Source organism: Peromyscus leucopus, chromosome 19 (genome assembly GCF_004664715.2).
Source record: "Peromyscus leucopus breed LL Stock chromosome 19, UCI_PerLeu_2.1, whole genome shotgun sequence".
In the NCBI taxonomy this organism is placed as follows: Eukaryota; Metazoa; Chordata; class Mammalia; order Rodentia; family Cricetidae; genus Peromyscus; species Peromyscus leucopus.
This window is the reverse complement of record NC_051079.1, coordinates 2,828,466-2,842,454: the sequence shown is the minus strand read 5'-3', so window position 1 is coordinate 2,842,454 and position 13,989 is coordinate 2,828,466. Positions and strand designations below refer to the sequence as shown.

Sequence of the window (13,989 nt, the reverse complement as noted above, 5' to 3'; positions counted from 1 at the left end):
TGGACCTTTTGTTGTTGCTGAGACAGGGTTTCACCATGTTCCACAGGCTGGCTGCAAATACTCCTGCCTCAGCCTCTGGAGTGCTAGAATTATAGAATTATAAAATGGAATTACCAATCTCTCTCTCTCTCTCTCTCTCTCTCTCTCTCTCTCTCTCTCTCTCCCTCTCCTCTCCCTCTCCCTCTCCCTCCCTCCTCCTCCCTCCCTCTCCTCCCTCCTCCTCTCTCTCTCTCTCTCTCTCTCTCATGTTTGGTGACAGGACATTATTTTCTCTGTATCCCTAGCTGGCTTCCTTTGACTCTCCTTCCCCTAGAGCAGAGCCGCGTGATGAACATCTTTGTAACCCCAGGAACAAGCCCCAGGGCTTCTGGTTAGTCACTTTCTCCTCTGAGATTCAAGTTCAGCTGCTCAGATTTAGGAGGGGCTGATTCACACCACCCACACTTTTAGCCGTGAGTTTAGAAATGAAGACTAGCACTCTCACAGTTCTGCCTCCTAGTTGGTCAGGGGTCAGAATCAAGTCAGGTGAGAGAGTAACCTGGAGTTTTCTGTCCACCAGGAGACGCTTCTTTACTTGCAAATTAGGACCAGACTTCTGGCTGGAAGGGTTAGTGACGGTAACTAGTGAACACGAAATGTTTAGTCTTCAACTCCATTTCATTAGTCACACAAGTCAACAGCTCATTTCTTTCTTTCCCCTTGAGATGGGGTATCATGTAGCCCAGGCTACTTCAAACCTTAACTCACTGAATAACTGAGGACGACCTTAGGTGTGTGCGACTATACCTAGCTAACCTCAGTTCTTGTCGGAGTAAATTGGGAAGCAAGCGAGGGGGTGAGAATTTAGTCATTCAAGAACACCTTTGTCAGGGGACATAGTTCAGCTGGCGGTGTCCTTACCGAGCTCGTGTGAAGCCCTGGGTGTGGTCGCATGAGCCTATAATCCTCGCAGTTGTCAGGTGGATCAGAAGTTCAAGGTCATACTTGGCTATATAGGGATATGTGAGACCCTGTCTCAATAAAATCCAAAACAACCTCTCTCCATAGTGAATGTAATATGATATATAAGTAGCTTTAGAAAAATGCAAAGGAAAAAACTCCAGAAAACCTGTATTTTTACAGACATTTTCTTTGCACGTCTATAGACGTACTGACACAATGGTCTTTTCATTGATCAAGTCTCAGGCACCCTTCTGCTGCTGCTGTTCGTGTTGGATGAAGTGTGTGGCCAGTCTGTTTGCTCACATGTAGGTGGTTTTTCTAGCAGCTTGTCATTAAAATCTTTTCTGAGATGAAGATGTCTAGGTTTCTGTTTGTTCATTTTTGTTGTTTTTTTTTTTAATCAGGGCCTCACTTTGTATCCCTGGCTAGTCTGGAACTCACTCTGTAGACCAATGCTGGCCTTGGACCACAGAGATATTCCTGCCTCTGCCTCCTGAGCATGAGGCCTTGTACTCTTGAGCCTTGTGCTTCTGTTTCCACAGTTCAGGGACTCCAGGTCTGTACCAGCACATCTGGTACTCTTGAGACAAGGTCTCACTCTGTAGCCCAGGCTAGCCTGGAACCTGAAATTCCACCTCCTTGATGTGGGATATGTTCTTAATATAACTCACATCTCAGACCTACAGCTGAGAACCTGGGGGGTGTATATTTTCATGAGGAACACAGTTGTTCCCTCCCTCACACACGCTCAGATGTCACAGCGAGGGCCAGTGAGTAAGGCTCACTGGGTAAGGGACTTGCCTCCAAGCTGTACAACCCGGTTTGATTCCTGGAACCCACGTGGTGGAGAAGAGAACTGACTGCTGATGCGCACCCCACCTCCACGACTAATAATAAATGTCAAAAGCTGGAGAGATGGCTCAGAGGTTAAGAGAACTGGCTGCTGGCTGCTCTTCCAGAGGTCCTGAGTTCAGTTCCCAGCAACCACATGGTGGCTCACAACCATCTGTAATGAGGTCTGGTGCCCTCTTCTGGCAGACAGAACACTGTATACACAATAAATAAGTGTTAAAAGTTACGAGACTTGGCTTTACCATTATATATAAACTTTACTATTATGTGTCAATTTTATGTATAGCAATACAAAATCACCATTATGTATAAATTTATAAATTATAGAGAGTAAAATTGACTCCGATTTTGAGAGTTAACTTGATGTAGAGGCCGCAGTTCACATTGCACCACCCACAGTGAGTTCCATATGTTCTCTCTGCTGCCCTCCCCGCATCCACGCAGAGTCTGACTCTAAGGTAACGGTGGCTTGTGGGATTAGCCTCACGGCCGGTATGTGTTAGAATGCTGCCACTGTCGGTTTGTTTCAGTGTGTGTGGTTTTTCCTGAATAGCGGACAGTCTGCCAGGCCTACGCTGAGGCCGGGAAAGGGCGCTCATGACCCTTGTGGAGCTCGCAGCTGAGTAGGGAAGAGCTGACGTTAATATGTGGTCTGTGGTGCCCATAGGATCATATGTGGGCTGCAGCTGGGTGTGGGGACCAGTGACCACAGGGAGGCCTCTCCAGGGCTAGGTTGGAGTTGAGCTACATGGGATGGGTGGGGTTTCTATTGAACAAGAGAAGAAAGGACACTTCAGGTGGCTTAAGGTCACTGAAGGACTGGCAGGCAGGCTGTGGCACTAAATGGTCAGGTGTGGAACCAGAATGCTGAGTCCAAACCCTCAAGACCTTGGACAACCTCTTCCCTGATTTCCTTCATGTCTTAGCTGGTGACCCATAGTTACACCAGACAATGCAGGTAAAGCCCAGCACACACTGAGCAGTGTTTGCAGGAAATCAGCTCATCCAGAGCGATTTTAGCCCTTACTGTAATTGTCATGTGAGTCTTTCTCTCTCACTGTGGAGTCCTGCCTGGCCTTGACCTTGCAGGCCTCCTGTGTCAGTCAAGGGCCGGGATTACAGGCCTGTGCCACACTCAGCCAGAAATACGACTTCTGGGGGTTGCTTTTTGCAACCCCAGACCCTGAGATATTATTGGGAGGGCTTATTTCTGGAGCAAAGTCCAAAATGAGAATGCCACACAGTAAGGCCCTGGTTGTCCTAGAGCCCTGGGGAACGGAGCTGTGTAAGGAGCTTTTATCGTGTCCTCACTCTGTCTCTCAGCTTCTTTAGTCCGTCTGAAAGGGTTTGAAATTTTAGAAAGATCTGGACATGGTAGCTTATACCTGTAATCCAAGTTCTAAGGAGGCTGAGGCAGGGGAATTATTTTGAGTTCAAGACCAGCTTGAGCTACATAGTGAGTTCCAGGCCAGCCTGAGATACAGCGTATGTCTCATGAAAATAAAATACCCGTGTGTGGTGGTGCACTCCTGAAGGCCAGCACTGGAAGGTGAGTGAGTTCCAGACCAGCCTGAGATACAGCGTATGTCTCATGAATATAAAATACCGGTGTGTGGTGGTGCACTCCTGAAGGCCAGCACTGGAAGGTGAGTGAGTTCAAGACCAGCCTGAGATACAGCGTATGTCTCATGAAAATAAAATACCCGTGTGTGGTGGTGCACTCCTGAAGGCCAGCACTGGAAGGTGAGTGAGTTCAAGGCCAGCCTGGGGTGCATGAGACTCTGTGCCAAACAAAACAAAACCCAGAATAGAAAAAATGAAAAAAAAAAAAATTGAATTAAGAAGGACTGCCCTGAGAGGCTGAACTCTTAGGGACTGGGTAGCTGCACTGTTCTGTGCCGTGGGCCCTGCAGCGGTTGCTGGGTAGACATGTTATTCATAGCGAAGGGAGCCGGGCCCGCAAGCTCTGCCCTTGTGCTTGCTTTAGCCACACTTGTGAGGGGTCCACTATATTGAGCTTCTAACACAGCTTGAAAGACAGCACATTTTACAGTAACGGGCGAGGATGCAGGTCTTAGGAGCACAGGCACTCTGCCCACTAGGGGGCAGCACAGCCAATGTGCCTTGTTTCCCATGTTCAGAAGATCCCAAAGAGACAGCTCTGGCTGGACTCGATAGAAGCTGCTTATTAAAAGAACAAAAACTTGATTATTTTTCAACACGTGAAAACTTAAGGTATCCTGGAGAGCAGACCACATGTTCCTTTTGTTCTCTCTCTCTCTCTCTCTCTCTCTCTCTCTCTCTCTCTCTCTCTCTCTCTCTCTCTCTCTCTCTGAGACAGGCTCTCACACTGTCCTGGAACTGGCTAGCTTGGAACTTACTCTGTAGCCAACATTGGCCTTGGACTCATTATTCTCCTGCCTTGGGCTCTGGAGGGCTGGGATGATGGGTGTGTGTCACTGTGCCTGGCTTCAGCCCTGTACTTCTCAGCAACACACTATCTGAATGGGGTGAACAACTGAAGTTTGCCCCAGATAGTAGAATGATCCTGAAGTATCCAGAATTAAGCTATCATTCTTCCTGGGCATTTCACCATCAGACAGAAAAATCTGTGTGACTCTTGTGAAACTTCATTCTTCTGTGCCAAGGGTTAATTTACTTGATCTGACTAAAGAGACTAAGAGAAGAGGCCAGGTTAGTTCTTTATTTCAAGGCATTTTAAATGCCAGATTATATTCTCCCAATCGGCTATTTTTTCCTCGCTCTGAGGGTGAGATAAAATGCTCCTTGTCCCCATTTCTGTTTACTTTTTTTTGAGACAGGATTTCTCTGTGTAGTTTTGGTGCCTGTCCTCTCTATACCTATCTATCTATCTATCTATCTATCTATCTATCTATCTATCTATCTATAGATAAATCTATATCTCGCTCTGTAGCCCAGGCTGGCCTCAAACTCAGAGATCCGCCTGGCTCTGCCTCCCGAGTGCTGGGATTAAAGGCATGCTCCACCACTGCCCGTCTTCTGTTTACCTTTTATAGACCAGAACATGAATAACATTGCTAAGAGTCAGAGCTGGATGAATGAAAGGGGTACTTAGAGAGACACAGGTGTAGCTATGTACAATGATGCATGCCTGTAGTTACAGCTACACAAGAGACTGAGGCAGGAGGATCACTTGAGTTTAGGAGTTCAAGTACAGTCTGGGAAACAGCAAGACCAATCCCCTCCCCACAATCATTAAATAAGGGACTGGAGATATGGCTTAGAGGTTTAGATCACCTGTTACCTTTGCAGAGGACCTGGGTTCGGTTCCCAGCACCCACACTGAGTGTCTCACCTTGCAGCTCCAGTTCTAGGAGATCTGATGCCCTCTTCTGGCTTTTGTGGGCATCTGCATGTATATGGTGCATGTAAAGTCACACAGACACACAGACACTTAAATAGTAAATAAGTATTTTTTAAAAATCAGTAAATAAATGAGTACATACATAGAGGCTAGAAGTTGAACTAGAGGTTAGTTTCCTTTCCCTTGTAGATCACATTGACTTCTCTCTGTGTCCTTGGATGGGTGTGTAAGATTTGAAAATTGGCACCGACACCATCTTGTCCATAAGCAAATGTCGCGGCCCAGGTCATTCTTTGGTCCAAGCGGCAGGAGGCGGCAGGACCAATATGGCGGTGAGCCCTCTGTAAACGGAAAAAGGTTGATTTGTTTATGTATTTCATGCACGTGGGAGTTTTGTCTGCATGCACGTCCCCCATTAAAGGGCATCGGATGCCATGGGACTACAGTTATAGGTGGTTATAAGCCACCATGTGGGTGCTGGGAATTGCACTCAGGACCTTTGGGAGAGCAGCCAGAGCTCTTAACTGCTGAACCATCTCTCCAGCCTCTGGCAGTGAGCTCTTAAACTCCCTAAAAAATTGACTTAATAATTTATTTGCTTTTTAATCTCAGTGTTTTTTCAAGGGAATTAAAGAGTTTTGAAAGACTAATTAATTATGTCTTTTCACTTTCATACAGAAAACATCGCCCACAAAGATCTGTAGGTAAGTTAAAAGAAAATACCCCGAGGATGTACGATTTGACCTGAGTTTAACTTAGCTGGTAAACTGTTGAAGGAGGAATTTATTATGAATGGTCGTATATTTGTGCTTTGTTTCCTATTTTTAAAATTATTCTCTTTTTGCAATATTTTCTTGTTTGGAGACAGGGTTTCTTGTGTAGCCCTGGCTGTCCTAGAACTCACTCTGTAGACCAGGCTGGCCTCGAACTGAGAGATCTGCCAGCCTCTGCCTCCTGAGTGCTGGGATTAACGGGGTGCAATATTTTCTTCTGAGGGGAAGAAACAACCCATATTCTATTTCTACACTGAGTCCACAAAACCTCACTAACTGTGCAGTAGTAGTGATGGAGGACCAAATGAAAAATGTGGAAACAACTTAAAATCTAAAAAACAAAACAAAACAGGGGTGGTGGTGGGATGGCTCAGTTAATAGTGCTTAGCACACAAGCATGATGCCCTTGTTCAATCCCCAGCTCCCACTGGAAAAGCCCAGTTAGCGGGGAGGGCAGATACTTGCAATTCCAGGTGTGATACAATGGAGAAGACATGGTTTTGAGACCCTGTTTCACAAAATGAAGTGGATCTGAGCTTGAGAGTTGTCTCAGTGGTTAAGAGCACTTGTTAGCACTTGTGAAGGACCTGGGTTCAATTCCCAGCACGTACATAGAGGCTCACCACTTCCTCAGGCACCAGGCATGCATCTATTGCATAAACATACGTGCAGGCAAAGCACTCATATGAATAAAATAAATTAAAAAAGCCAACAAAGTGATCATTCCTGAGGCATGAACACTAGCCAGAACATGCATGTGCACCTCCTCCCCCATGTGCACCTCCTCCCCCATGAATCTGTGTGTGCGCACACATAAACTAATATTTGCATCATTGGGTGTCTAAGTTAGGGTTTCTATTGCTGTATGAAAACACCATGGCCAAAGTAACTTGGGAAGGAAATGTTTCTTCAGCTCACTCTTCCACATCACAGTTCATCATCAAAGGAAGTCAGGACAGGAACTCAAGCAGGGCAGGGACCAGGAGGCAGGAGCTGATGCAGAGGCCATGGAGGGGAGCTGCTTACTGGCTTGCTCCTCATGGCTTGCTCAGCCTGCTTTCTTACAGAATCCAGGACCACCAGCCCAGGGATGGCACCACCCACAGTGGGCTGGGCCCTCCCCCATTGATCACTAATTGAGAAAATGCCTTACCAAATGCCTTAATTCCAGCACTGAGGAGGCAGAGGCAGATGGATCTACAAAGTGAGTTCCAGGACAGCCAGAGCTGTTACTGGATCTCATGGAGGCATTCTCTCAACTGAGGTTCCCTCCTTTCAGATGACTCTAGCTTGTGTAAGCTGACTTAAACTAGCCAGCACACCGGATCTCTGTGACTTTCCATAATAATAAAAGTGCATCCCAGGGTCTGAATTGTGGTCTGGGCTGTGATCATAGACAGGTTTAAAAATGCCATGCCTCAGTGTCCTCAGCAGAGTATGTCCCAGGTCCCTGGACCTCCATGTCCTTGTAACAGTGTTCAGCTGCTGGGCTGGCCCCTCCCTCAGCAGTGACTAAGAAGCCCCCTGCTGAAGGCAGGACACCAATGGAGCTGCTTTGATAAAGCGGGCTAGGTGTTGTGATGTATTTCTGGGCTTTCATCCCATCCAATCCCTCATCTTCTTTGGCCTTTAGTACAGGTTGCAACTTGAAAGAAAAAGATGTAAACAAAGCCTTAGCCCCACCCTCCTCTTTAAAAGGTCAGCTGCTGTGAAAAGCTTAGTGCTCTGTTAGTGGCTACCCCATGTAGTCAGTGTGGCTCGAGGGCACGTGCTGTGGCAGCCAGTCCAGTCTCACCCTGTGTGGGGAGGCATCGTAAATTCTAGCTGGCCTTCCACTCGAGGGAGCCCCTGAGCCCATCCATAATCTCCTCCTCACTAAAACCAGCCTGTGCGGCCCAGGAAGCTCCTCACAGTGACCCCTGCTCATCCCTCTCTGCCTTCATTGTCCTCTAGGACACAATAAAGTCATCATGGCTGTCAGAGGAGGGTGGACTGAGTGCAGAGGTTTCTGGGCACAGGCTGGCCTGTGTTCTGACCTTCCCAAAGGGAGGGCCTGGCCATGGGGGTGCTCACGCCTCCTGCCTAGGCCCTAGCAGCAAGTCTGGGTACAGTCAGTCCACAGCCACATGTTACAGCATCACTGTTTCCAGTGTACTGAGGCTGTGACTCTCTGGGTGTTGTATATTACATGGTGTGTGTGTGTGTTTGGACATGTCTGTATGCATGTGATCTATATATATAGAATATAGAATTCCATACATAATAGCATATTGGCATAGGATGCCTTATAATGCCATATGTAAAAATCTCCTGAAAGCCAGGTATGGTGGCACAGAAAACCCCGTAATGCCAGCTTCTCAGAAGGCTGAGGCACGAGAATTGCAAGTTCAAAGTCAGCTTGGCAAGGTTGTGAGATCCTCTCTTATGATAAATAGTAAAACCAGGGCTGGTATAACTCAACGTGGTATGTAGCTGGAAGTTTTCTCTGGTCCCACCCAGCCCACAATCCCACAGCCGCTTATAAAATAATCACTCAGAGGCTTAATGTTATTTACAAACTGTATGGCCTCTTGCTGGATAGCTCTTATATCTTAAATTAACCCATTTCTATTAATCTATGTTTTGCCATGTCTTCCGTGGCTTACAGGTCTGCTGGCATGTTGTTCCTTGGGCAGCAGGCTGCCATCTCTCTCCTGGCAGTGTGGGCATCTCCCCAGACTCCGTCTTTCTCCTTCCTGTCTCTCTCCTCGGATTTCCCGCCTGCCTCTAAGCTGCCTTGCCATAGGCTAAAGCGGCTTATTTATTAACCAATGGGAACAGCATATATTCAGTGTACAGAAAGACATCCTCCAGGAAGGCGTGTGTCTTGCATAGTCATTAATCTTGGTCAGTTCTTCAGCCTTTCTCTTTGCTTTTTTTTTATTTTTTTTTATTTTTTTTTTTAATTTGCCTTCCCATTAAACGTTTTTAAAACTACAGCTACTTATTGTGGGTGGTGTGTGGTGTGTGTGTGTGTGTGTGTGTGTGTGTTGTGCATGTGTGATAAGTGGAGGTCAAAGGACAACTTACTGGGGTGAGTTCTCTCCTTCCACATGTGTGGACCAGGAATTAAACTCAGGTCATCAGGCTTGGTGACAAGGCCTTTGGGTCTCCACGTTTGTGAAGGTCCTAGCCTGTTGTTTGTGGACTGAGTTTGGGTTTATTATATTATTTCCTCATGACTCAGTTCAAAGCACCTAAGACAGAGAGGTACCACAGACTCGATGCTGTGTCCTGAGGGCATCTTATCAAGAAGCACGTGACAGCTGTGCCCTGTCATTAGAGATACTGAGATCTTAGACAAAGTGGCGGTGGACAACCCCATGTTCTTTCTGTGCTGCGTTCATTTAGTCGTTGGCATCGTTGTGGTCTGATCTCCCAGTTTGCCTCTTTCCCATCTGGGGGTTGATGGTGAGCAGGAAGATTTTTGGAGTGAGCCAACCCTGGTTTTCAGGTGCTCTGCGTTCTGGGCTTCAGGAACAGGCTAGCTGAGCTACTGAGAAGGAACTGCCTGGCTGTCAGTGAGCTCATGCTGTGAGATGATGGTCAGGGCAGCCTGGTGCTTTAGAGTCGCTTGGCCACTTGTAAGTTCCAGTGGGCGGCGCGTTTCTACCCTCCCCTGACCTCCTCTCTGAGATGTGCTTTGGTGTTGAAAGCTGAAGTTGCCTGTTCTGTCTGCCTGTCCACAGTTTCCTCTTCCTCGTGGCTGCTGCAGGGTGCCTTCCCTTCCAGGACGCGCAGGTAAGTCCAGCGAACTCACGGTACGGTCAAGACTCTCGCAGCTCACGTTGATGTGCGGTGTTTCTGTGCCTTTCCTTTAGAACCACGTTGCTCAAAAGCGATGAGGCTGGCTACCTCGTGGCCCAGCCTGTCATTTCTCCAGGCTTAGACAGTGGCTCCTGGAGGTGTGCAGTCTGACCTGCCTCAGGAACCTGTGATCCCACACCTCGGTCACCCCAGCCTTGGGTGCTCAATCAAAGTTGATTTTTCTTCTCGTCCTTTTTAAGACTTCTTCTTCTGCAGGGTGGGTTCCACTGGCATCCTGTGCCCAGGCTGTTTATCTTCTGAGGCACTGAGGGGCCCCTTTCAGCCCTAGTAATCATCTCGTTGCTAGTTTTGTCTTTCTTACCCTTCTTCTTTCTCCCCTGGCATTCTCAAGACTCTACCAAGTGTCAGGCACTGAGCTGGGATTCAGGAATACAAACACTAGTCTGTTCCAGCAGAAATTGGAGGCCATTTAGAGCAAAGGAGAGGGAACAGGCCAAGGCAACAGATCATTATAACATGGGGAGCCAGGGACCTGCCAGGGAGACATTGAGGCTGGGAAGCACCTAAGAGCTGAGGGGCCCTATTTATGATCAAAGAGTTAGTGTGGTCCAAATCAGCTCGTAAGTGTGTGTTTTAGAATTTTATCCAGAGCTTTGTGATGCGGGAGCAGGCCTCTCCTGACCATGCTTAACTACAGAAGAATGAGGGGAGTAACAGGAGAGAAGGCAGGGCGACTCGGGGTGAGGTGTGGCTATTCTGGGATTTACCATCACGTCAGACCTGTAGTGTGTCTAGTCTGTTCTGATCCCTGCCTCATGCAGAGAGGGAGAGAAGCGGAGAATAAGGAACGAGTGTGTTTGATGATGGTAAGTCCTGTAGAGACTAACAGTAAAGAGGAAAAAAGGAGTCGGTGAGGTGGGGCAGTGAGACTGCTTGCCGACCATGTGGAATGATGCCCTGGGTTCTGTTGCCAAAGGAAATTAGTAAATACATGGGAGGACGGGGTCTCCTTGGCCGAGCTGAAGGGGAAGCATTCAGGCTTGGGAAGATGCAGGATGTCCTTGTTCTCCAGGTTGGGAATCTGTCAATGTGACTGAAGATGTGCTTGTCTGGTCGCTGAGTTTCGGGGAGTCCCTTCATGGTCACCAGATGGTACTCGGGGAATCAGGGTTTCCCTTTGGGGTTCTTAGCCTTATTAATAAAAAACATTAGGAATGAACTCAAACAGAAACTGGAGGGCAACTTTATTAGAGTTAAGCTATAAATCTCAGCAGCTGGAGAGAATACTGGATTGAAGAGGGGCAGGGAGCCATGCCTTTTATTTAAGTTAAGCTGGCTGGTGTGGAGGTCAGCCACAGGGTGGCAGGCAGCCACCATGGTTGAGGAGGAGCAGTCCGTTAAAGAAAGAATTAGAAAACCAAAGTGTCAGAAAAAGCATGTATAAGTTCTGGCCAACATCTGGAAGAAAGATAGAAAAAGAAAAAAATTTGCATCTGTCTTACTTAGGGTTTCTATTGCTGTGAAGAGACACCAAGACCACAGCAACTCTAAAAAGAAAAACATTAATTAGGGTGGCTCGCTTACAGTTCAGAGGTCAGTCCATTATGGTGGGACATGGCGGAGCGTAGGTAGACATTTTACAGGTGACAGGAATGGTCTCTGACATTGGGAGTAGCTTGAGCATAGGAGAACTCAAAGACCGCTCCCATAGTGGCACACCTCCTCCAAGGCCACACCTACTCCAACAAGGCCACACCTCCTAATAGTGCCACTCTCTGTGAGCTTATGGGGGCCAATTACATTCAAACCACCACAACATCTTTCTGAGTTAGAAAGGTGGACACAGCTGAACCCCATTACTACAGTAGGGACTGTGCTGGGAGTGAGAATTCTGGGAAGTAAAGTCAGTATCTCATTAAAAGGAGACTTATTCCATTTGTCTCTTTAGTGTGTTTTAAGGCGAGCCAGCTTTCCTGGAGTGATCCTGCATTTCTGTGGATAGTTCCCTGCCAGGTCTTGGACCCACCCGACAAGATTATCTCTTAAGGGAGGAGACAATGGCATGTTTCCACCTAGAGAGAAATCCCATTCCTTACCACAGCAATCATACAGGTGTTTGGATGTCATGAGTTTATAGTTGAACACATTGGGGAGGGCAGAGGGCACACTGGAGAACCCAGGAAGATGTCTGGGGAAATGAACTGATTCTAGGCCCTGAAGAGCTTCTCTGGAGCCTTTGGCTCGTGTGTTCAATGGGTTTCTGATTGCTGTACAAATTTCTGTTTGTCTGTAATTTAGCTTTTCCTTTCTTTTTTAATTCTGTGTTACAGTTTGATCCAGATGGCTATTTTTGGGCTGTAATTCACTTATTTTGTGTAGGTAAGTTCTGAAAGTGTTTTCCTTAAATAATCGAGGACTGTTCTAAAGCTCTCACTCTGCAGCCATTTTTTAGTGACTCTACGCAATAGGGAAATTAAGATATTAAGGTTCAAGTTTAAATGGACATTTTCCAGTTTTTTTTTTCTACTTTGGACTTTTCCTCAGATATTTCCATTTTCAACATAATTTCTTCTTTGTGCCCAAACTCTCCTTGGTTTGGGTTTTGCTTGTAATGTTAGTTGCTCTTCCATAAGAATGTGGACTCCATGTATTCGAGGGGCTCCGTAAAGAAATGACTCCGTAGGGGCAAGCTTTTCATTATGGGCAAGGAAGAGACAATATCCAGAGGCATCTGGGAGAGCCCAGAGCAGCGAGAAAGGAAAGCAGGCTGGACATGGCCAGGCTAGAGACTCGGGAGAGCAGGAGAGAACAGCAGAGACACCGGGAGGTAGAGCGTAGCGGAAAGAAAGTGCTGGCTCGGGCAGACGATGCCGAGTTAAGGAAAGGTTCCTTTTGGGGATGGAAAACCTGTTCACAAGGTTAGGAAGAATGCCTGCTTTATCCAAACCATTGTTAATCCTTCTGTATAGTCCACCTGGAGCTCATTTCTGGACATAGAGGCTTCCTGAGAGACATTCAGAATGTCATGTCTAAAATTCTTCCAGTAGCAAACAAAAAAACCAAAGCGTGAAATTAAAAAACAATCTGATTTTACTTCAGATCCTGAGTTCAGTATTTCTTTTTTCTTTTTTTTTTGGTTTTTCGAGACAGGGTTTCTCTGTGTAGCTTTGTGCCTTTCCTGGAACTCACTTGGTAGTCCAGGCTGGCCTCGAACTCACAGAGATCCGCCTGGCTCTGCCTCCCGAGTGCTGGGATTAAAGGCGTGCACCACCACCGCCCAGCGAGTTCAGTATTTCTTATTTGACTTTGTTGCAATCAGAAACCTCAGGGTTTCCCTTCTCCACATGCATCATGGGAAGGAAATGAAACTGTGCTGTTAACAGTACCATCTGGTCACTCGTGGCCAAGTGCTTCCTGCCAGTGACTGAAGTGCCTGATGTTATCTCGGGATTTGCAGGCCGAAGTCCCCGTTCGCTCCCTCCTGTCAGTGGTGTGAGACAGGGAGAAGGCCAGCGCCCCTTCCGGGCCTTTCCCTGTGAAACTGAAGAACCAACCTGCCTCCATCAAAGGCTTAAAAGCATCTTCTAGTAAAGACAACTAGGCTCATTCCTGTTTATGATCAAACCTGTTTCTCAAGCACCACTTGTGACCTTAACTACAACAGGTTCTCTACTGCCTGTTCCAGGAATGGCAACTATGTCTTTGTTTCAAAAAGTTAACCATCTTGCAACCCTACCTTTGTTTCAAAAGGGTTGTTATGACGACCTGTGGTTATGACCACCCATGCACTATGTCCTTGTCTCAGAAGGTGTTATGACTAACTTGTTGTTCTCATGTTCTGCTCCTGTAACCCCGCCTACTTTGCCCACCAAATCCCCCATTTAGAAACTTCCTACCACTGAGCTATAAAAACTTGTCTTCCTCATGTCCAGTACTGACCTCTCAAACCCCTCCTGAGGGGGAGGCAGCCCGCTTTAATTAATTTGGCCATGATGCTTTGGGTCAGTGGTCTTTCTCCTCATCTTTGGATTAACAAAATAGGGATAAAGGGGCCAGCACTCTTTCAGGGTCTGGGGCCCAGCTGCCTTTTCCCTGTGGATTTTTCTGCTTTTCTGAAAGTGTAGGCAGCTCTTTAAACAGAAAGTGCCAATGACTCGTGTCCTTTCATATCTAGGGGCTTACAAAATACTTCGGAAATCCCAGAAGCCCAGCGTGTTAAGGTAAGCTCTTAACGATTGGGGAGCTGGCTGGCTAAAGAGATGAGACCTG

The 13,989-nt window shown here is 47.0% G+C and overlaps 1 protein-coding gene across 3 annotated transcripts in view; it reads left to right on the top strand.

The window, feature by feature from the left end:
• Window positions 1–13,989, top strand: part of Tmem241 (transmembrane protein 241) — a 143,415-nt gene that overhangs the window by 32,831 nt on the left and 96,595 nt on the right. For 2 of the 3 annotated variants that reach the window (XM_028876688.2, XM_028876690.2), the window contains exons 6-9: window positions 5,819–5,844; window positions 9,642–9,693; window positions 12,051–12,099; window positions 13,895–13,940. In XM_028876688.2, coding sequence (XP_028732521.1) covers window positions 5,819–5,844; window positions 9,642–9,693; window positions 12,051–12,099; window positions 13,895–13,940 — 173 coding nt within the window. Of the gene's footprint in view, window positions 1–5,329; window positions 5,473–5,818; window positions 5,845–9,641; window positions 9,694–12,050; window positions 12,100–13,894; window positions 13,941–13,989 lie in introns of all 3 variants that reach the window. The other variant, XM_037196956.1, reaches the window with a different exon arrangement.